Source organism: Chlamydomonas reinhardtii, chromosome 9, assembly GCF_000002595.2.
Source record: "Chlamydomonas reinhardtii strain CC-503 cw92 mt+ chromosome 9, whole genome shotgun sequence".
In the NCBI taxonomy this organism is placed as follows: domain Eukaryota; kingdom Viridiplantae; phylum Chlorophyta; class Chlorophyceae; order Chlamydomonadales; family Chlamydomonadaceae; genus Chlamydomonas; species Chlamydomonas reinhardtii.
This window is the reverse complement of record NC_057012.1, coordinates 4859177-4880331: the sequence shown is the minus strand read 5'-3', so window position 1 is coordinate 4880331 and position 21155 is coordinate 4859177. Positions and strand designations below refer to the sequence as shown.

Below are 21155 nucleotides of genomic sequence, written 5' to 3'. Positions count from 1 at the left end.
CCGGTCGCACTTCGGGCCCAGCCCGGCTCGGGCCCCCATGCCAGTCAGCGAACAGCCACCCAGTGGCAGTGGCTTGGAATCACATGGTGTTCATATATGGGAAGTACAGGCCGCGCGATGGAGAGGTCCTCGAGGGGCCGGGGGGACGATGGGGAAGCCGCCTCCCCAGGGTTTGCCGGACACGCAAACTGGCAAACGTCATCGTGGGGGGTAGTTCCTGGGCTTTTATACTATCTATACTTGTACTAAAAACAAAACAATCATCACCATGTACGCAGCGTTGGCGCTGGTGCTGAGCCCCGTCCTCTTGGTGAGGATGCACCCCTTCACTGCAGAAACGTGCGACACCTGTCTGCTCGTAGCAGGTCATATACATGTCAATGACGTGGACAGGCACTTCTATGGGCTATCATCAACCCGGTGGAGCGCTGGAAAACGAGGAAAATCCCTGGGTGCGAAAAGGATGTCCCTGCTGCAACTTTGTGTTAGTTATGCCACTGCATACATGTCTCTTAAAGTTTCCGCCCTGCCTCAGGCCACCCGGCTTGCCGCTGCTGGGCCACCTCCTGAACTTTGCCACCGGAGATGCGACTGACTTTACGGTGGAAGCTGTGAAAAAGTATGGAAACGTTGTTGCGGTAGGTCATTGCTGAGACAGCCGCGACCAACCGCTGTTCATGTGCATGGGCGAAAACCGAGTCGCGGGAGTGTGGCCAGCGCGCGAACTGCTCGCGTGCGACACCGCAGCCGGTAACGCAGCAAGGGCGTAACCTTGTCTGGTCGGTGGAACGCACCGCCTTCCTTTGCCCGCGCCGTGCGTGCTCGCTGCTGTTACACTCGTCGACCCCGCACCTCGCTCGCCCCACCACCCCTTCCCCAACAACACCTCGCAGATCTGGTTCGGCAACCGGGCGTGGATCACCATCGCCGACCCCGCCCTCATTCGGTGCGCACCCGTACACTTGCCGCGCGCTCGCCTGCGCCCCCCCCCCTCACTGGTCGCACACCAAGCCGCCACGTGCCTTACCCGTCAGGCCGACGTCACAGCCATCCGGCTGCACGTCGGTCCTCAAACCCCATCCTACCAGTCCTGCCCGCGCGGTCACACCGGGCGTGCCCCACCACGCCCCTGCCAGCTACCTGCGCTCTGGCGTGGGTCGGTTCGCACCACGGCTGCGCACACATGTACACACTTGCCGTCGCTGCTGCATTCTGTATCCGCTCGTCGCTCTGTGGTGGCTTTGGCCATGAATCATCAACGTGGATGATGTGCCATCCGTGCAAATGCCCACTCCTGGCGCCATCCACTCGTCCTTCTCACGCCGCTCCCGGCCCCTCCTCTTGGCTGGCTCTGGGTCTGGGTTTACGGTACTAGGGACTGGAATGGACTAAATCCCCCTGCTACTGTCCCTCCCCTTCCCCTCCATCCCGCAGGAAGCTGGGCTTCAAGTTCCTCAACCGCCCCGCCCGCATGACCGACTTTGGCCACGTGAGAGTCGTGTGGGGGCTCAGGGCAGGCGGGGCAGTCAACACACGACCGAGCAAGCGGGCACGGTGGGGGGAGGGGGAAGAGGAGAGGCAGCGTAGCTACGCACAGTACTTGTGGGCCACGGGGCCGTGCCAACACCGGGCCCAGGGCTCCGACACCTGCTGCTGCACCTGCTGCTGCACCTGCTGCTGCACCTGCTGCTGCACTGCAGTACGGCATGATTGTGCGCTTCCCCCCAATGTGCTGCCACCGCTGTGCGGCCCTGTTTGTGCGTGGCGGATATACGCTCACGGACTTACAATGCTCCCAATCGCTCAACCTATGCCACGTACAACACACACACACGCATACACACACGTGCGGGGTTCCTTTCCATGTGCTCTCCAACATACACATACATACACACGCACGCCCGCATCGCATACACTGTCTTTGCGCAATGTTTTCCTTGTGCTCTTTAACACGCCCGCCCGCAGGTGCTGGTGGGTCACAACGCGGAGGTGGACAACGCCGGCGCCTTCGTGGCCTCGTGAGTCGTGCCGTGGCGTGGCGTGGCGTGTGCACCGCCCTGCCTGCGTGTGTGCGTGTGACGCCCTGTTGCCCAGCCCACCGCGCCGCGCCACGTGTCCATGCGGGCCTGCCTGCCTACCCGCCTGCCTGCCTGCCTGCCTGCCTGTGCGGTGCGTTCCTGTTCAGGGGCGAGGTGTGGCGCCGCGGCCGGCGCGCCTTCGAGGCGTCCATCATCCACCCCGCCAGGTGTGTGCGGTACCGGCCCTCAGCTCCAGTCAGTAGCAAAACTGCTGCACTGAAGGCAGGGCAGGAGGCAGGGGGCAGGAGGCAGAGATACTTGCAGCAGCGAGACTGGGGCGCGGAGGCCGGGGTGGCGCTGGGGAGTCTGGGCAGTGGTGCTGGCCGCCCGGGCAGCCGCCGCATGCATGCCGGCACTGGCTCCGCCGCCGGGCCCCATGTGGGATTGGTATGAACTACTCCCCACATCCCGCATTACGCTTGCTTCGCCCACCTCTCACCTGTCGAAATCCTCCGCACGCCTCACCCGTGCCTCACCCCTGCCACGCCACCCCACGCCACGCTTCTGACTCCTACCCCTCGATGCCCCGCCCCCGCCAGCCTGGCCGCCCACCTGCCCGCCATCAACCGCTGCGCCAACCGTTTCGTGGCGCGACTGGCCCGCCGCGCCGCCGCCGCCGCCGCCGCCGCCGCCGATGCCAGCCTCGGCTCTGCCGGCGGCGGCGCCGCCCAGGGCGAGCAGCAGGGCAAGGCGGCGCTCGCCATGAAGCAGCAGGGCGGCGGCGGCGGCGGCGGCGTTGAGATTCTGACGGAGGCCGGCAACTACACAATGGCGGCGGTGGGCGAGGTGGCGTACGGGTGAGTTGGGGCATGCGCGGTGCGGTGCATGGCGGAGGGTGCTGGCACCGGGAGGCGGGGAGTGTAGTTGCATGCCGGACCCAAACGAACACGCCGAGGACCCGAACCTGAGCCAGTCCAGCCCGTACAAGAGGGGGTGAGGTGGCCACCGTGCACGGGGTGGTTCCCTGGCGTCCAGCGTGCGTTCTGGTCGTCAACTAAGCCACAGATCCGCGCTGCAGTAAGTTTGCCAGCGCAACAACGCAGGCGGCAGGCGGTAAGTTTTAGTTCATCTTCTGTTGTTATCCTGTTTTTTCCTTTGAATTTCCTTGGCCCAAACCCGCCGCCACCTCCCACCGCAGCATCGACTTCGGCACCCTGGAGGACGACCTGGGCCCCGCCCCGGGGTCCGCCGCCTCCGCCGCCGCCTCGGGCACCGCCACGCCCACCTCCACCTCGGCGCTGGGGGCCCAGCTGGTGGAGGCCAGCCGCACCGTGTTCCGCTGCCTGCAGGTGTGTGTGTGTGTGTGTGTGTGTGTGTGTGTGTGTGTGTGTGTGTGTGTGTGTGTGTGTGTGTGCATATGTGTGTGTGCGTGTGTGTGTGTGTGTGTGTGTGCATATGTGTGTGTGCGTGTGTGTGTGCATATGTTTGTGTGTGCGTGTGTGTGTGCGTGTGTGTGTGTGTGCGTGCGTGTGCGTGTGCGTGTGTGTGTGTGTATGTGTGTGTGCGCGCCCACACGCGTGTATGTCGCTCTCCCGGCCTCCGGCCGGCGCCACACGGCATGGCACGTGTTTGATCCAGGAGCTGAGCCGTCACGCGCCCTCCCACCCCACCCTCGCCTCCCCCCCTGCAGGTGGACCGGGCCACAGTCTACCTGCCCCTGAACGTGAGTGCTGCACTGCGCCCTGCATGAGGTGTAGTCTAGTTGCATGAGGGGTTGGGGTTTGGGCGGGGTGACGGCGCAGGCAGTGCGTGTTGAGGACGCGGCAGCCGAAGCCGCCCGCTGTCCTGGCACCACCCAGGCCCCCACCACCATGCAGCTGCACCGGGACCACACGTGCCTCACGTGCACCTCCACTAGCACCGCGGCCTCACACTCCTCACGCACCTCACAACCCTCCAGCCAGCACATGGCCGCCCCCGCACATCCCCACTGATCTGCTGCAACGACCTGTAAATGTCATCCCGTCTTAATCAATCATGCATGGAACCTCCACCCCCACCACCCCTCACCCGACCCGCCTCCCTCCCTCCCACTCCACTGCAGCTGATGTTCCCCGCGCTGCGGCCGCTGTGGCGCTGGATGGCGGAGCACCTGCCGGACGCCGCGCAGACCGAGAACATGCGCGCGCGGAGCAAGGTGGGCGGCGGCGGCGGCGGCGGCGCGACGGAGCGCATTACCACTACCCGTGCCATGGCCATCACTATATCGCCTGTATCGGTATCCCACCCGTGTGCCTTCATGCTATCACTATCTTTGTATACCGTACTGCTATCATCACGCAATGCGGTTGGTTATTGCGAGCCGTGAACGGCAGCGTAAGAAGACGCTGCAATCGTGCGCTGTACTGCTAAGCTGCTCTGTACTGCTATTGTTGGGCTCCTGATGAAGTGCGGTTGACGTGCATGCATGCGCAGGTGGCTGAGGTGAGTCGGCTGTTGATGGAGCAGTGGCAGGCCAACAAGGCGGCCGCAGCGGCGGCGGCCGCAAGCGGTGGTGACGGCGGCGCGGACGGCGGCGACAGGGCGGGCGGCTTCAAGGAGGTGGGCGGCGGCATCAGCTCCAGCAGCTTCATGGCTGCCATGATGGAGGGCCGGCGGGGCGCGGTGGAGGACCGACTGAGCGACATCGAGGTGGGAACCCAAACACACACTCACAATGACACAGGTGTTTGGCGCACATGCGTGCACGTTCCGCGTGGCGCCCCCTGTGTTCCTTAACTGCATACCCGCGCAACTCGTACGCTATCAATTTCCTTGCCCACACGTGCTGCTCAACCCACTGTCCCTGTGAACAATTACAAACGCACGCAAACACAACCGCAAACGCAAACGCGCACAGGTGATCGGCCAGGGCTTCACCTTCCTGGTGGCGGGCTACGAGACCTCCTCCAACACCACCACCATGGCCTCCTACCTGCTGGCCACACACCCCGCCGCGCAGCAGCGCATGGCCGACGAGATAGACGCCGTGCTGGGGCCGTGGCGGGCGGGTGCCGGTGCGGGTGAGGGTGCCTGTGCCGGCGGCGAACTCACGCCCGAGCTGCTCGCCAAGGTGGGTTGGTGGGTGTGGGTGGGTGTGACCGCACAAGGAAGAAAATACGCAGTACTGTGTGAGCGATGCGGTGCGACGTTCGCGGTACTACCTTGTGCGTGCATGTGTGGGTGTGTGGGTGTGTGGGCGTGTGGGCGTGGCCGCGCCTGGAAAAGGTTCGCTGCTGGGGCATGAAAGCTACGTCGAAACATCCTAATGCACCATAGTGCCCAGTGCCGTGCTGGGTCGAACAGGGTGCGGAACCGCCAACTCCAGCCCCAACCTCTCCCACGGGACTTTTCGCTGGGCCCGGGCACATGACCCCGCCCTACGCCACTTCTTAAATGATCATGAATGTAACCCCCCCCTCTGGACGTCGGCACTCCACTTCATATATGATACACACCATCCCATGGATGGCTACCCCCCCCGTTTGTCTTCCCCCTCGCAGCTGCCCTACACCGAGGCCGTGCTGCAGGAGACGCTGCGCCTGTACCCGGCCGCGCCCTACCTGCTGCGGGAGGCACGGGAGGAGGTGGACCTGGGCGGCGGCCGCGTGGTGCCCAAGTGGGTGTGCGGGGGCGGGGGCGGGGGGGCGGGGGCGGGGTGGGGGTGGGGGGGAAAGGGGGAGGTGGGAGGGGTGGGGGCGGGCGCGGGGGCGGGGGCTGGGGCGGGGGAAGGGGGAGGCGCGGGACCGGTGTATGTGGCGGTGTGTGGCGGTGCGTACGAACCGGGTCGCCTAGGAACGCCCACGACCCAACATGCGCAGAAGCCGCGCAAGGCAAACCGCCCGCCCGTGCGATGGCGACCCCCTGACTGGCGATGGCACCGCCATGCATGCAATGCGTGCCATGCAGGGACTCGGTGCTGGTGCTGCACGTGCACTCCATGCAGCGCGACCCGGACGTGTGGCCGCAGCCCGAGGCCTTCCTGCCGCAGCGCTACCTGCCCGAGGGCCAGGCGGCGCTGGGCCCGGCCGACCCCAACGGCTGGGCGCCCTTCGGCGTGGGCGCGCGCATGTGCGTGGGACACAAGCTGGCAATGATGGTGAGTGTGCGTGTATGGGGGTGTGTGCGAATGTGGGCGTGTGTGTCAAAAACAGCACAAGGAAATCCGAGAGGAGAAAAGCAAACCCGTTCTGTAGTCCAACGCCATTCCTCACACGCTCGTGACACACTCCTCACCCACGCACCTCACACACGCCCCCCCCCTACTCTGCAACTGTACCTGCCTACGACTTCACTTCTTAATTAATCATGAATGTAACCCCCGCCCTCACACACGCCCGCCCCCCCCCCCCCAGGTGACCAAGGTAGCGCTGGTGCGCATGTACCAGCGCTTCCGCGTGTCGCTGCACCCCAGGCAGCCGCTGCCGCTCAAGATGAAGACCGGGCTGGTGCGCGTGCCCGCGGACGGCGTGTGGCTGACGCTGACGGAGCGCTAGGTCAGGAGGGGCGGCTGAGGTGGCGGCGTTTGAGACCCTGCCCTGTAGGATATGGGAATGAAGTGGTCTTAGGGAGTTGAGGGCCGCGGCCGCGGCCGCGTGCACAGTTGCGGTTGTGCCAGACTGCTGGCTCGGTTGGTCCCTGCTGTTGCTGTTAAGTTGCGTTTGCCGTGTCGGAGGCACAGAACCGGCTGCAAGCGGTGCGGTGGGGTAAGCAAGGTCGCATGTTTTTTGTTGTTGTTGGTTACAAGGTGGTGTGCATGTGACCGTGCGGGGTGGCGGAGGCCTTTTGAAGCTCGCACGCTTGTCCATCGGAGAACACACATGACTTCGCAATATCGTATGCCTCAATCGTAGACTCGTAATGCGTTCGGATGGTGTAGAAATTAGGAAGGCGGCTGGCAACGCGCTGTGGAGGCTGGTGGGGCATTGTCATAGGGGCCAAGATGGGGGCCAAGACTGCAGAGCGCAGAATGGTATCCCCTTCAGTCCTTCCAGGGAAGGCGCTGGGGCCTGGGGCGTTCTAAGCTCAGGGGTCGTATCTTGCTTTCGCAGAGATGCCTAGCTACGAGAAGTACGGCTGGGTGGCGGCCGTCTTTGTCTGGGCACATGGCGGATTGGGGACTATTCATACGTATGCGGACCCGCCCGGCATAGCTGGTGCCGTGTCCATTGCCCATTGCCATGCACAGCGCCCTAGCATGGCGCTGCACTGGTGGGGATGTGGTCGTGGTGGAGGTGTGGTGTGTACGCGTTGGTGCCGCGCCGCTGCCGCTGCCGCTGCGGTGGCGGTGCGGCATCAGCAGTGCGCAGTGCGCAGACGGTCTGGCGGGGCCGTCCTGGGCCGTCACCTCCAAGGCAGGGTCCCCGCGTGCTCTTCCCCCCCCATCCCCCCCCACCCCGTTCCATGTGACATGGATGATCTACCGTATTACGACCCGGACCTGCCCGAGTCCGACCGCACAGGCGACGAACGTTGGCTCCCAGTCCTTGCTTTATACCCGAGGACCGTGAGCCGGCCAACCCTTTGGGCCAACCTGCCAAACAGCCCCCTCCCCTCCCCCGTGTACTCTTCTCCAACATGTCGCACACGGTCATGCAGCTTGCTTCATGCGGCACATAGCAACCTCCCTTGACTAAGGAGGGGCCACAGCAGGGGCCACACGCCGGGGCCAGCGGCGCCCTTTCCCAGGGCCGTGACCCTGTCAGCAAGCTCGGCTGACCCCCGCGCGCTCTTCTCCAGTGGTTCGCACCCAGCCATGCGGCTCCTCGGGTGCCCCTGTCACACACACTGGCACCTGCTGACGCACTGACGGCGGACCGCACACGTCTGTCCGGCCGCGGGGCAGAGGGCAGCAGCGTCCCTGCAGCAGGGCTGTCAGGGGGCTGACATCCCGCGCTGCCAGGTCACCCCTCGCAGTGACAGGGCTCTACTGCTGGGACCCCGCTTGAATCAGCGAGACCCCTTTAAGCAGCCTCGTCCATCGAGGGCGTGGCGCCAGAGCTCGTGCGGGTCTCGCGCGACGGAATCAGTGTGGATGGCGTCGAGGACGGTCGACCGCCAGCGGGGCCTCCCCCTTTCAGTTCAATGTATACACAATTCGTTCAAACCCCAGGTATAACGCTTGGAAGAGCAGAATGCAGCATATTTCTCTGGGATGGGGCAGTCGCGCCCCATTGCGGGTCCGAGCGCCTCGCCGCTCAAACTCCGCGCGCGAGCCTTGTTCCCTCTCTTCCAGCCCGCAGTGGCAAGTTGCTCTTCAACTAGCAAAGATGGCCGCCGCCATTCCTATGGTTGAGGTTCACAGCATTGAGACGGGCGAGAAGGCGGCCCAGGTCGCCCTCCCCGCCGTCTTCACCGCGCCCATCCGCCCGGATATCGTGCGCACCATCCACACCAACATGGCGAAGAACAAGCGCCAGGCGTACGCCGTGTTCATGAAGGCCGGCCACCAGACCGCTGCCGAGTCTTGGGGCACTGGTCGCGCCGTGTCGCGTATTCCCCGTGTGCCCGGTGGCGGTACCCACCGCGCCGGCCAGGGTGCCTTCGGCAACATGTGCCGCGGTGGTCGCATGTTCGCCCCCACCAAGGTGAGAGCGCAGAATGTCGGCGGCGGTCGGCGATGGCACCGATTTTGGGGCCGGCGACAGATTCACGGAAAACGGGCCGAAAGCTGCAATTTCGGACTATCCAACAAATAGGTCCTGGGTCGCTGAGGACTGGCAGCGAAGGGTGTTGTCCCCTGGATCGAGCCGGGCGCAGAGTGCGCGAGAGAGCTGTGTTTGCCATTATAACTGCCATACGATGTCGCGGAATCTACAGTGCAGAACACGAGGTGGCGAAAATCGCTCTGACCTTGCGCCCGTTCGCATGTACGCTCATAGGTGTGGCGCCGCTGGCACCGCAAGATCAACGTGAACCAGAAGCGCTACGCCGTGGTGTCCGCCCTGGCGGCCTCGGCTCTGCCCGCTCTGGTCATGGCTCGCGGCCACAAGATTGAGCAGGTGCGACTCCGTCCTTCCTGTGTCCCCCCCCCCTCCTTCCCGTGTCCCCTTCCCCCAGCCTAGCTCGCTTGCCGGCCTGCCGCCCTGCCAGCCATTCCGCATGCTCGGCGCTCGTTTTGACCGGGTCAACGCGGGTCGCTTCGCGCAGGTGCCCATGGTGCCCCTGGTCCTGGACGACGCCGTGGAGGGCGTGAAGAAGACCTCGAAGGCGCTGGAGATCCTGAAGAAGATCGGCGCCCTGCCCGATGTGGAGAAGAGCAAGGACTCCAAGTCGCTGCGCGCCGGCAAGGGTAGGTGTTGCTGTGTATGCAGGCGGGGGGGAGGGCCGGCGAAGGGCTAAACGTGGGCTTGGGCGAGGAGGGGGAAGGGCAGCGGCGGAAGCTGTGGAACTGCAGCAGGCGCGTGCAACAAAGCGTGGGAGAAGCGCAAATGCGGAGGGAGCGGCGGTGCTGGAGCACGAAAAGCGGCGGCAATGCTTGCAGCAGCACCTGGCGACAGCAGCCAGCAGCACACGGCGGGGTTGTGGCGGGAGCTGGGCTGCAGTCTGCAGCCGGGCGCGCCGGCCCATCTGCTGCCAAATGGGGGGTACGGTGTGGGCTCTCGTAAGCGAAGCGGCGGAGGGCGCTGCGTGCAGCGGCTGTGGCTGCAGCTGCGGGCGGGCACTCGGGCGGATGCTGGAGTGCGCTCAGCGTGCGGCTGCGGCATTTCCGGCTGCGCGACCGCACCAGCAGCGGCATCGCGGCTGGTGCGGCCGGATGGCAGCAGACGCCGTATGCGGCTGCAAGCGACAGTCGAGCCGGCCCAGGCGCATGCGGAGTCCGGCGCCGCAGGAGCAGCAGTAAAAGGGGTTGGCGCGGCTGCCCGAGCCGCGCCGCTCATTGTAACGGTGGCGCAGCTGCGGCTGCGTCCAGCGCATCGGCTGCAGGGTTTGCCCAGCGGCTCGGGACTCGGGACTCGGAGCGCCCAGAGGCGCTTCCGCTTGGGGGCAGGGGCCAAGGGGGCAGCCCTCGCTGGCAGAGGCAGACTGCGGGGACCAGCCACAGCAACCTCCACAGCTGTGGGACCAGCAGGCAGCCAGCCAGCCAGCCGGGCACTGCATGGGTTGAATCAGCAGCCAGCCCTGTTCCGCGGCGGCTACAACAGCTTCCGCGTGCGCCGCCGGCCACGATGAGCGCGCACGGCCTGGGTCCTGACCGCCGCGCCTCAGCGCCACCACTTTCGGCACCCGCTCATCGCTTCCTCCGGGGCACCAGTTCCCGGCAAACCAATGCCTGACACCCCTTCCAACGCTTAACAACACCTGCTCTCTCCCATCCGCCCCCAGGCAAGATGCGCAACCGGCGTTACGTGATGCGCAAGGGCCCCCTGGTTGTCTTCGCCAACGACGAGGGCATCTCCAAGGCCTTCCGCAACCTGCCCGGCGTGGAGGTGACCTCCGTGGACCGCCTGAACCTGCTGCAGCTGGCCCCCGGCGGCCACCTGGGCCGCTTCTGCATCTGGTCCAAGTCGGCCTTCGAGAAGCTGGACAAGGTGTTCGGCACCGCCACCACCGAGAGCGAGCAGAAGAAGGGCTACAAGGTGAGGTGGGGAAGAGGCGGGAGCGGAGTGGGGATGGGTTGGTGGGGCACGGGGATCTGGGTGGGACCGGTGGTGGTGGGTGTTGGGATGACGGCAGAGGCAGTACCCAGTGTGGCGTATCCAATGCCGGTGCGCATCGTTCCGGGTCAGTAGCGACCCAACAACCGTTGGCCATCCCATTAACAGTTTCCTCGCTCTCTGTCTCTCCCACTCTCTACCCATGAAAACGCAGCTGCCCCGCGCCTGCATGGCCAACGGCGACCTGGCCCGCCTGATCAACAGCGACGAGATCCAGTCGGCTGTCCGGCCCGCCAAGAGCGCCGGCCCCAAGCACGCGCCGCTCAAGAAGAACCCCCTGCGCAACCTGGGCGCCATGCTCAAGCTCAACCCCTACGCCAAGGTGGGCGGATGCGGTTCCGGGGCTGTGGATGTGTGGTTGAAGCGGGCGATATGGGGATGCGGGCACGCGTGCGTAGGGCTGGTATCGCTTGGGTTGGTGTGCTGCAGCTTCTCGCACACACAGCCTTCTTCCTTGACCTTGAGGCTTGAGGCACAGGAGCGACATAGAGGCACCCGAGCTACCTGGCTGTATTTCTAATCCCGGGCCCCCGCCCACACCCGCCTCGCCACACCACCCAGGTGGCCCGCCGCGTGGAGATCACCCGCTCCACCAAGAAGGCCGCCAAGCGCAGCGAGAAGCTGGCCAAGATCGCCAAGGGCGAGAAGACCGGCGGCCAGAAGGACAAGGCCATCAAGGCCATCGGCAAGAAGTTCTACAAGAACGTGAGTTGTTCGGTTGCTGCTACTGCTGCTGTATTGTGCTGTCAGTGGCAGCATACGGGCTTTGGGTTGGGGCCGCTGGGGCTGGCGCCGAGGCTTCTCGGCCGCAGCTACTGCAGGGCCGTGGGGCTGCTGCATGGCAGCGCCGGCTTGCGCCTCAAACTGACCTCCCCGCGCTCTCCATTCCACAACACACACGCAGATGCTGGTGGAGTCGGACTACGCCGGCGACGACTACGACCTGTTCGCCCGCTGGATCACCGTGCAGAAGCAGACCAAGACCGCCTAAACGGCGTCGCCCCTGGAAAGCTTGCCGGCGACAGGCCCTGCGTCTGGCGCTACTGTCGGAGAATGATGATGGGTTTTGTGCTTTCGCTGCCGTCCAGGCTTTTGCGTCGTGTGGCCGCGGTTGGGGTTTGCGTCTCGGCGGGGGCTGGGGTCCGCGGGCTCTGGCGTCTGCTTGGGGCGCTCTGCCGCCGTGGGCGCACGGCGCGCGGGCTGTTTGGGCCGATGGGGGGCTGGTGCCGGGCCGCAGGCTGAGGCGCTAGCAGCTGCTGTGTTTTGTTTAGTATGTGTGTGCACGCGGTTGGCAACCTGGTCAGGCGAGACAATCTGCTCCTATTGCAAATGCGCGTGAGGAACGCACGCGTGGTGCTCAAAGCACGGCGCCTCCGCTGAGCTCGAGGCGAGGGGTCCTTGGCCACAACTTTGTGTAAAAGGATCTTGGCGTTTCCAAAGGTCACATAGGGGCCCGGGGCGGATTGGCATGCTTCGAGGGTGTAACATGAAGTAAGGATGTTAAGGACCACTTCTCCAGCGTGGAACACTGGAACGGGTGTTCGGCGGGCCCACGCCGACTCTGCTGTCCGAAGATTACCGTCGCAGTCGCTCCTCATGATAACATGCCCATGCGAGGCAGTATTGCTCTCGTATGCACACTACCGGAATTGCGAAGTGGGTTGGCATCAGACAGCTTCGACACATGCGCCCACCGCACCGCAGGCCGGTTCGGAAACCTGCGCTTTCCCCTGAGTGCTCGGTAAGAAAATCATCATTTTAAGAACTGAAAGACTTGGCAGCCGCGCTACGGGGTCTTGGTGGTCACCTGCAATTTAACTCGTGTCGTGGCGGACTCGTTCTGGATCACACCGGCGCCCGTTCAGTACACGCACTTCAGTCTGGCTGTATGTTGATTGCAATTATTGCAACCGCGCTTGCCGGTGCTTGTTCTCATAGAGATTGGGGGTGCGCTACTGGAGGCCCAACTTCCGACCAGGCGGACACTGGAGGCGGAGCGTTTGGTTGCATGTAGCGGCCGCACAGCGGTATAAATTGTGGACAGCAACTTCGCTTTGTAATACCCGGTGTTAAGGCACTAAGCATTCTCATAGTAAACAGCGACGGCATTACCGAACTAGTGTTTGACCTTTGTAGCGCAACGACGCTCCGAAGCCGCCACATAACACCGCAATTTGGTGTGCGCTGTTGACCCATAGCGTAAACACATAAGCTGCATTCCATATCAAGCTTCGGGCTTGTCGCGGAAGGCTCCTAAACACAGACAGGAATCGACAGATGGCTCGCCAGCTTTCGCTGCGGTGGGCGCTCGTCGCCCTTTGTGCCATCTCCTTGGCAGCCTCTGTGCAGGTGAGCACAAACCTCATACAGACGTACGCTCTCGCAACCCAGTTGTGAAGTCCAAAGGCCGCGCAACACGACTCATCACAACTTATCTTCTCTCCGCAGGGCGCGCGTGTGCGGGCGTTGCGCACTGATGCCGCCACCGAGCAACTAGGTGAGAGCAATATAGGCGCACGAGGGTCCTTCGGCGGCCAAGACCGGCCAACGATGCTAACCCCCTCTGGCCATGCCCTCACACGACTGCTCGCCTGTCCTTCCTGTGTGCTTCAGCCCGCCTCTAACCAACTTGTTGCTCGCGTGCTGGCCCCATCACAGCCTCCGAGCTGGTCGGCCGCCGCGCGCTTGACGCCGGCGAGATCCTGCCCAACCCCGTCCAGACCGCCGAGTTGTCAGACCCCCTCCGCCGGGGCAACCGCGTCGGCAGCGTCGCCGGCCAGACCGACGTCGGCGCCACCACCGACGACGGAACCCCCGCCGCTGTGCCCACTCCTGGCTTCGGCCACGACGTGTCCCCCACGCCCCCCTCCCCCTCTCCCATCTACCCCCCCTCGTACGGCAGCCCCGAGCCCAACCCCAGCGGCCGCAGCCCCCGCCCCGCCCGCAGCCCCCGCCCCAAGGCTAACCCCAGCGTCAGCGCGCCTCCGCTGCCTGCCTACGGCGGCGAGGAGGATGCGTCGCCGCCGCCGCCCGTGTACGCTAGCCCCAAGCTGCCCAGCCCCCGGCCCAAGGCCGCCCCCGGCACCCGCGCCCCACCCCTGCCGCCTCCCTACCGGTGAGTGATGAGCTGCTGGAGGCGCGAGAGCGCTGGTACGCAGACGAGCGGCGCTGCGAGCTGTCAACAGCTCGCAATTACCGCACCACTCAATGCCGTGGTATTGAATCACCGGGGCCTTGCTGCAGTGTATGCCTGCACTGTGCTGTGTCCCCTTTCCGGCACCCCTGCTGACCTTCCTCGCTCCCGTCCTCGTCCCTCCACCGCCCGCAGCCTGGACTGCGTGGGCGAGGGCTACAAGGTCAACGCACGCGCCGTGAACGAGAAGGCCCCCTTCATTGACTTCCCCGTAAGTGACCCAGATGGAGGGGGTGGAGAGTTGTCGTGCGGCAGCGTTGTGCCACAACCCAGGGGGCTGCAGCAGCTGACTGCTACAGCGCCTAGTGCTGCGCCCGTGTGCCCGTGCCGCCCCCGGTCAGGCGCCCCCCTCGTGTGCTTGCGGCTTCGTGTGTTCACGGCACTAGCCTTACCGTCTGCTCATTTGCTTCATGCCCCGCCCCTGCAGGTGAACACCAAGCACACGCACGCTCAGAACCTGGTGGCCTGCGAGGCGGCGTGCATTGCCAAGAGCAAGTGCAAGAGCTTCTACTACCGCGGCGGTGAGTCGTGACGAAAGGGTTTCTGTTCGAGGCCTGTGCTTGACTTGCCTTGTCAGAATGTGCATCGGAACAAGTAGGGGCTGCGCCACAGTTTGGCGATGTGCAAAGGAACGGTTGGGGAGGCAGGCATGCAGCAAGGGCTGCAAACTTGGTGTGTGTGTAGTGCGAGCACCCAGCTTTCCCGCCTTCTCACCTACCCTTCCAACCTCCCACCCACCCACCCCCCCGCTCTGCCTTCGTTCAGATGGGCACTGCTACCTGATGCGCGCCTGGGGCCGCTTTGTGTACGGCGGCTGGGACACCATCAAGACGTGAGTGCACTGCTTCGTACTGCCGTACTGTCGTCGTGCCTGCCTGTTGTTTGGGACTAGGGGGACGCCACGGGTGCACTCGTGCCTACGTGCGAGCTTCGGTTTCATGGCTGGGGGCAAAGGGAGGGCATGGAGAGCCGCTTGCACGAACACAATCTGCTAGCTCAGCCGCCTGACGTGCCCGGCCCCTGCTTATACCGCCGCCGCATCGATGCCCCCTCCCTTACGCTTGCTGCCCCCTTGCCCTCCTCCCCTGCTCACAGTTGCAAGGTGGTCTACCCCGATGAGGAGTACCTGCTGCCCAAGTCGGCGGCCGAGGACGCCGCCGGCAACTAAGGGCCGCCATACCCTCACCATCACCATGCGTCCGTCTGTCAAGACCCATCGCAAGACCCCCAACCTGTTCACACGAGAGGCGGCTCTTCGCAGCCCGCGCAGCGAGAGCGGTCGTGACTGACACAAGAGGCAGGAGAGGCCAGGGCAGGATGCATGTAGCAGTAGTTGAAGACTCTGACACGACAACGACAATAAGGGACTGGGACTGAAGGATTGGTGCGCGCGCGGCGCTGTGGCCAAGCCGGGTGGGGTGACTCATCCGGCAAGTGCGGGAGAATTCATGGCCTTGGGAGCAAGACATCCCTTTGACTGATTCCTACCGTGGCTTGTGCCACACGTGTTAGCTGTGGCGAGCGCGCGTGCGTAACGCGTCGGGGCTGTGAACTGTGCCTCGCTCGCCGCGCGTGTTGCTTGCCTGCCTGTCTGCGCGCGCGCATTCATGGGAACCCTGCGAATGGGCCGGTACGCGCTACATGGACACACATGTCTGGCGGAAGTGTGCACTGTGCGCTTTGTTCTCTTCTTACTTGAGGACTAGTTTGAGTCCTTTTTTGAGCGTCATTCTTTCTGCCCTGGTGTGTGCGATGATTGACGTAGCATGCGGTGTGTACATAATCGTGGGGCGCGGCGGTCGTGGCCATGTGGATAGCTTAAAAGACATGCGGTGTTCGTTCCGCCTGGGGCTTAGACTACAAAATTGGATGATGCATTTAGTGAGACGGCGCGTGCCAACCCACGGCGTCCTGATGCTTGCTTAGGTTGGCATGGGCCCTGAGTGTTTGACCCGTCGTTTAGATTACTTAGAATGCCCATAGCTTCTTAGAAAAGATGATGAACTTAGCGCTGATGATTCTAGCACCCTAGCTCAAGCACTGGCTATCAAGCACACGTGCTGTCCCTCATTGGGGAACCTGGCGGCTCTTGGCGAATGAGGATGGCAGTAGGCCTCGGCAATGGGCCGCACGCGCCATGCCACGCATGTGCCTGCATGCCCGATGTAACGCGCACAAGGCTCATGAAATGTGTCGCCAACTTCATCAGTTTGGCACTTCGCTAATACGGTAAGCAACGCTCAGCCCCACCTGCATGGCGTCAGCCTGGTGCACACACCACCGAGTTCCGCGTGGGCATGTGGTTTGTGTGGGTTCGTGTGGACACGTGGGCATGTCTGCATTGCGTGAGTGCGTGACTTGCGGGTGTGGCCCACCACTGCGTGCATCGAATCGTGTGCGCAGCTGCCTTTCGCGTCGCTGCTGGCGAGCATAGCATAGCATGTATGTGCGCAGTTGTCTGGCGCCAGCTGTGCCGGGCTGTGCTTGTGCATGTGCACACAAGTCTCTCTAACCGCCACTTTCCTCCTAACAGCGGGACGCGGCTGGACACATGGCGGGCAGTGTCCGTACAAACCGATCCCCGGGGTGTCAGCTATGTCGGGGCTACGGCACGGCGGGCATGCATTTGCGGCGGACGTCTCCAAATCTGCAAGTGCACGGCACACGCCTGCTGCTATCGGTCCTTGGGGTCGGCAAGCGGGTGGGAGGGTAATGATGGGCATGATGCACGCGGCTACGGACCCCTCGAGTAAGCTCTTGGGAACCCCGGCAGGGACACCCTGGGGAACCCTGCGTGGGTCGGACATGGACATCTGGTAGCTTTACAAGGGAGCCCCGACCGCCCGACTGAAGACCAGAAAGTGTGTGGGGGATCCAAACTGACACCGGATCGTGGCAGACACCGGGGGCTCCTCAGATGCGTAACATGCGTTGACCATCTCGCTCCTCGCTCGACACTGTACAGCCGGCGGAGTTGCCCACAGTATGCGAGTGTATGCGTACCCGTCGCGCCTGCGCTTGCCCACGCGGCCATGCAGGGCCTCGCCGCCTGTCACGGGGCATGCGCCTTTTTGCAGTATTCCATATTGCCGGGCACAACCAGTGAGTATTGTTTGGAAACAAGCCCGCTCTGTATTGTGGGTCGGGGTTGTCAAGAACATCCCGCAAAGTAGGATGTGGTCCAGGCCCCAATACGCTGCCCAAACGGGCAAAGAGCCAAGCCGAATGAATCAATCTACATGATATACTCATACCAGCTGCTTTACTGGCGACTCTAGTGAGCAACGCGTGGCTTCGCCCTCGATGCTCCCGACGCACTTTTGTTCCGCGTCTAGTGCGAACACGCCCAATGTTTGTGACGCAGAAGCGTATTTGGGTTTTGTCACTTGTTTCGTCTGTAAGCGCCGCGTTACTACGGGAGCGCGGTTACACCGATCTCCGACAGCGGGATGGCCGTTCATCGCCCCGGCGCGCCCCTTGATAAGTCGGCGCCCAGTGCGTGAATGCTTATTACTGCAGGCCTCTGCATATTCTTACACTACCAGCCCGTCTTGTTGCCTCTTGTCTGTGCGCGGCCTTTGCCAGCAGCACTTGCAAGTGAACCATCATGGCACGGCGGTCCCTCGCCCTCCTCTTCGTGGCCGCGCTCGCGGGCGCGGCGATTGCATCTGCACAGGTTGGTAATCTTTACAGTCGCCGAATGTCAGCATGCGCGTCTCCCCTCGACGCCGAGTACTTCATCGGCCGCAAGCGCTGCGCTGGCACGCTCCGCCGACCGAGCCAGTGCGGCGCGCAAGCGCTGTCGACGCGCGCTATGCAGCTGATATAAATGTCGAGCATAGATACATAACAACTGGGTTGTGGGTCTGCACGTCGCGACTGCGGTTAGCGGCAGGCGTGTCATGATGTCAACGACTGCTAATTGCTCGCCGCTCCGCGCGCGCAGGATGTGGAGACGCGCAAGGGTGACATTCCAGGCGGCCTAGGAGGTGAGATGTGTGACCCTGGATATTATGTCTGTGGTGGTCGCGTGGGCAACCACAGAAAACCACATGGCGTGTCGAGATTCCTAATGTTAGCAATTTAGTCGCGCCGTGTCGCGCTGTAAAGACAATGATCAAATGTCAAAGACTATTAGGCGTTGCTGAGTTGGGCCCCTGATAAAGAGCAGGTATTACTTTCCCGTGCCCATACCGGCGGTTGGTGCTGACTTGGTCGCCGCTGCCCCCGCAAAGAACCCCACAACTCACTCCCGTTTCTCCTCGCCGCTTCCTCATGCCACCCATCACAGTGGACGCCTCTGGCGAGTTCACTCCCTCCAGCAAACCCACGCCCGCCACCCCCAGCCCTGATGCCGTGCTCCCCACCGTCGACGTCGGACCCATCTCCTCCCCTGCCCCTGCTTACGGAGCCTACGGCGGCGCCACCCCCACCGCCACGCCCTCGCCCCGTCCCGGCGCCCAGGGTGGTGCCCGCGCCCCCTCGCCCGGCCCCAAGGGCAAGTCCCCCCGCAACAAGTCTCCCAAGAACAAGTCGCCCAAGCCCACCCCCGCTCCCACCCCTGCCCCCACCCCCGCCCCCGCCGCGGAGCACACCTCCACCTGCAAGGTATGTTTGCGCAGCTTTGTTTCTTTCTTGTCGCCCGATCCACGGCATCGACCCGTGTCCCCTCGCTTTCACCAGCTGTCCTTTGTTCTGCCTGCCTGCCATCTCCCCGCCAATGGCACGGGCCCTCCACGCCAGCTGCCAAGCAACCCCTTCTCCAACGCCTTCCCGTCACTCACTCATTCAATTTACCCAATCTACGGTATCTCTCACTCACATTCAAAGCCCCTCCGTTCCCCCCTCCATAATACACATACCCATACACACACACAGGGCCCGGGCTACTCCATCAAGGCCCCCTACCTGGACAAGGTGCACATGGAGGTGACCAGCGCCATGCCGCACGAGGCGCAGGTGAGGGGGCAAATGACGGGGATGGGGCTTGCATACCAGCCCAAACCAAACCGAACCAGGGGCCAGGAGAGGAAGCAGGAGAGGGGGCAGAAGGGGCAGGGGCAGAGCGGGCAGGCAGCAAGGGCGTCAGGCAGGCAGCCAGGCGCAGCGGGCCCTTACTTCCTCGAGGGCAGCACACAACACACAGCCACGTGCGCGTGCGCAGCGGCCTGCAAGTGAAGAGCCGCCTGGCGCCAAACCCCAGCGAAATAACGCCCTGCCTCCTTTCCTGCTTGCCCTTCCCCCCCACCCTACCCACCCGCCTCCTCCTGCCAGGTCCCCGAGTGCGAGAAGCTGTGCCTCGCCCGCGGTGCCGTGTGCAAGGGCTGGTACTACAAGAAGGACGGTGGGTGGGGGGGGGGGGGAGCCGGGGTCGCAGCCGTTGGTTGTTGGTGACGTTGGACAAAACATGGGCTCTCCCGCTCAAGGGGAAATGGGCTGCGCGCACGTCACGTCGAAGGTTTTAAAACTGCCTCATCTCCCGGACGTAGCCGACACCCCAATCCGCTCCCCTGTCGTCAAGCACACACGTACACACATACGGTACTCATAAGCAAATACCCCCGCACACAACCTTCCGCAACTGCTTGTGCCCGCACAGGCTACTGCTACCTCATGAAGGGCACCGGCAGCTTCCGCTCTGGTTTCGACGCCCTCCAGGCGTGAGTGGGGGAGAGCGGGGGCGGGCGGCTGGGAGCAGGTCGTGGTTGCAGGAGGGTCGGGGTGTGGGTCATGGAGCGTGGGGTGTGGGTCGTGGCGTGTGGATGTGAGTGCACCCGGACACCGCAGCAGGCGACTGGAGTCCCTTGTCCGGGGCATTGTGGGGTTTCTGGCACTGTGGTACAGCTAGGGTGTAAGCCGACTCCTGACAGCTTGCATAGGCTGCGCCGCTTTGACTCAGCCGCTGAAACTCACGTCTCATCTTCTCCGCTCACAGTTGCAAGATCATCTGGGCGTAAGGAGGGACAACAACCAAGTAATGCCCCATTGACCGACGCGGCGACTGACTCGTAACACATTACGGCCGCTGCCAGCGCCGGGGCGGCCCGTCGCTTCGTGGCGCGGCCGCGATACATACCGTACTCGGCATTGACATAAGCCAGTCAAGTCTGAACGTCGTTGTGTTTGTGCTTTGATGCGCTCCACTCGTGAGTTTGAGAGAAGGACGTGATTTTGAGATTGATTTGACCCCGCCGCGAACCGAGTGACCCTCCTTGACGGGATGAGCCAAATCATTTCGGTGGGTATCCGAGGCACAGCCCTGACGCACTTTGTGTGAGAGGAGCTTTAAGGAGCTCGGCTGTGTGCGTGCGTGTGCATGCGCGTGCTGTAGCGCCCTGCCCTGTGAGCATTGACGCAAGAATTGTTGGGGCGCGCACTTAACGCCTGTACAGATGTGCAGATAGCGGAGCCGTGGCGGTTGGGTTGGCGCGTCCCGGGCTTGGGCCTCCGGGTTTCTTGCCGTCGTAGCGTCTTCCCACACACATACAGCGCTGACTAGGCTTGCCGCGGCTGCCCTATCTAACCCCTATCTAAACCCATACATATCCTTCCCTTTTGTTTATTGATGCGTGCGCGCGAAATGGTGCTGCTTGATACGCGCAACGCGCGTCTTTTGTGTGTGTGTTAAAGAGCACAAGGAAAACGTTGCGCAAAGACAGTGTATGCGATGCAGCAAAGCGACGGTGTTTTGTGTGTGTGTGTTTGGGGTGCTTGCTACCGGTATCGCACGCTGTGCCGCCGGCTGCAAAGCCAGCGGGTACAGGGCAGGTGCTTGGTTGCAGGCATGTGTTGCGCAGACATTGCGCCCAGGCTTGAGAGATAGCAGGGCCAGCGTGTGGGTGAAGGCGGCTGCATTTGCGGCAGTTTTGCGGCCGGACGCGGCCGGGTGTTTGCGAGGACGGCCTGTGGAATGGGGCGGCTGTGCACAGCACGAGGGAATTTGTTGTCTGTTGCCGCGCTGGCGGGAGTCCAATGCTGCGCACTGGTTGGGCTTGTGGCAAGAGAGAGGATACGGGTCCTGTGGACCCGTGGTGAGGATCGCGGGGGCTTTGTGACGATCTCTCGCCGCAGTCCGGCAACTGTGTAACCCTTTCACACAGGCTAGGCTGCCAAGCTTAACTCCATCTACGTATGCTCTGTTCATCTGTTGGAATTTCTCCGCACATGGATGTTGTGTCCATGGCCGTGACAGCTAGCCCTGCCTGGAGCACCTGGACCCCACGACCCTCAGCACTCAGCACTCTGGTG

General features: G+C 63.4%; 4 protein-coding genes across 4 annotated transcripts; all 4 read left to right on the top strand.

Moving 5' to 3' along the window:
- The first annotated feature begins 231 nt into the window (after positions 1 to 231).
- Positions 232 to 7487, top strand: CHLRE_09g397734v5 (uncharacterized protein). The gene is made up of 16 exons (XM_001694753.2): positions 232 to 310; positions 394 to 452; positions 536 to 638; positions 894 to 946; positions 1435 to 1489; positions 1966 to 2018; positions 2186 to 2245; positions 2618 to 2875; positions 3217 to 3367; positions 3709 to 3741; positions 4123 to 4215; positions 4494 to 4709; positions 4918 to 5130; positions 5561 to 5676; positions 5967 to 6156; positions 6413 to 7487. The coding sequence occupies exons 1-16, from the start codon at positions 269 to 271 to the stop codon at positions 6551 to 6553; spliced, it is 1836 nt and encodes a 611-aa protein (XP_001694805.1). The 5' UTR covers positions 232 to 268; the 3' UTR covers positions 6554 to 7487.
- An 815-nt stretch (positions 7488 to 8302) lies between these two features.
- CHLRE_09g397697v5 (ribosomal protein L4) lies at positions 8303 to 12477 on the top strand. Its single transcript, XM_001694752.2, has 7 exons — positions 8303 to 8644; positions 8939 to 9058; positions 9207 to 9348; positions 10383 to 10636; positions 10869 to 11036; positions 11276 to 11419; positions 11619 to 12477. The coding sequence occupies exons 1-7, from the start codon at positions 8327 to 8329 to the stop codon at positions 11703 to 11705; spliced, it is 1233 nt and encodes a 410-aa protein (XP_001694804.1). The 5' UTR covers positions 8303 to 8326; the 3' UTR covers positions 11706 to 12477.
- A 174-nt stretch (positions 12478 to 12651) lies between these two features.
- On the top strand, positions 12652 to 16088 carry CHLRE_09g397660v5 (uncharacterized protein). Its single transcript, XM_043065855.1, has 7 exons — positions 12652 to 13063; positions 13163 to 13211; positions 13373 to 13829; positions 14043 to 14118; positions 14335 to 14428; positions 14673 to 14739; positions 15003 to 16088. Exons 1-7 carry the CDS (start codon positions 12992 to 12994, stop codon positions 15073 to 15075), a joined length of 888 nt encoding a protein of 295 aa, XP_042921310.1. The 5' UTR covers positions 12652 to 12991; the 3' UTR covers positions 15076 to 16088.
- Positions 16089 to 17021: 933 nt separating this feature from the next.
- Positions 17022 to 21008, top strand: CHLRE_09g397623v5 (uncharacterized protein). The gene is made up of 7 exons (XM_043065854.1): positions 17022 to 17583; positions 17854 to 17896; positions 18199 to 18515; positions 18786 to 18866; positions 19182 to 19251; positions 19507 to 19567; positions 19843 to 21008. Exons 1-7 carry the CDS (start codon positions 17515 to 17517, stop codon positions 19862 to 19864), a joined length of 663 nt encoding a protein of 220 aa, XP_042921309.1. The 5' UTR covers positions 17022 to 17514; the 3' UTR covers positions 19865 to 21008.
- Positions 21009 to 21155: the final 147 nt, after the last annotated feature.

Excerpts from the sequence above, each read along its gene's own strand:
- CHLRE_09g397660v5 (XM_043065855.1), top strand. The coding sequence starts at position 12,992 with ATGGCTCGCCAGCTTTCGCTGCGGTGGGCGCTCGTCGCCCTTTGTGCC. Across the intron at positions 13,064-13,162 it reads CCTTGGCAGCCTCTGTGCAG|GGCGCGCGTGTGCGGGCGTT; the intron begins GTGAGCACAAAC and ends TTCTCTCCGCAG. Across the intron at positions 13,830-14,042 it reads CCCCTGCCGCCTCCCTACCG|CCTGGACTGCGTGGGCGAGG; the intron begins GTGAGTGATGAG and ends CACCGCCCGCAG.
- CHLRE_09g397623v5 (XM_043065854.1), top strand. The coding sequence starts at position 17,515 with ATGGCACGGCGGTCCCTCGCCCTCCTCTTCGTGGCCGCGCTCGCGGGC. Across the intron at positions 18,516-18,785 it reads AGCACACCTCCACCTGCAAG|GGCCCGGGCTACTCCATCAA; the intron begins GTATGTTTGCGC and ends ACACACACACAG. Across the intron at positions 19,252-19,506 it reads CTGGTACTACAAGAAGGACG|GCTACTGCTACCTCATGAAG; the intron begins GTGGGTGGGGGG and ends GTGCCCGCACAG.
- CHLRE_09g397697v5 (XM_001694752.2), top strand. The coding sequence starts at position 8,327 with ATGGCCGCCGCCATTCCTATGGTTGAGGTTCACAGCATTGAGACGGGC. Across the intron at positions 8,645-8,938 it reads GCATGTTCGCCCCCACCAAG|GTGTGGCGCCGCTGGCACCG; the intron begins GTGAGAGCGCAG and ends GTACGCTCATAG. Across the intron at positions 9,349-10,382 it reads GTCGCTGCGCGCCGGCAAGG|GCAAGATGCGCAACCGGCGT; the intron begins GTAGGTGTTGCT and ends ATCCGCCCCCAG.
- CHLRE_09g397734v5 (XM_001694753.2), top strand. The coding sequence starts at position 269 with ATGTACGCAGCGTTGGCGCTGGTGCTGAGCCCCGTCCTCTTG. Across the intron at positions 639-893 it reads AGTATGGAAACGTTGTTGCG|ATCTGGTTCGGCAACCGGGC; the intron begins GTAGGTCATTGC and ends AACACCTCGCAG. Across the intron at positions 4,710-4,917 it reads ACCGACTGAGCGACATCGAG|GTGATCGGCCAGGGCTTCAC; the intron begins GTGGGAACCCAA and ends AAACGCGCACAG.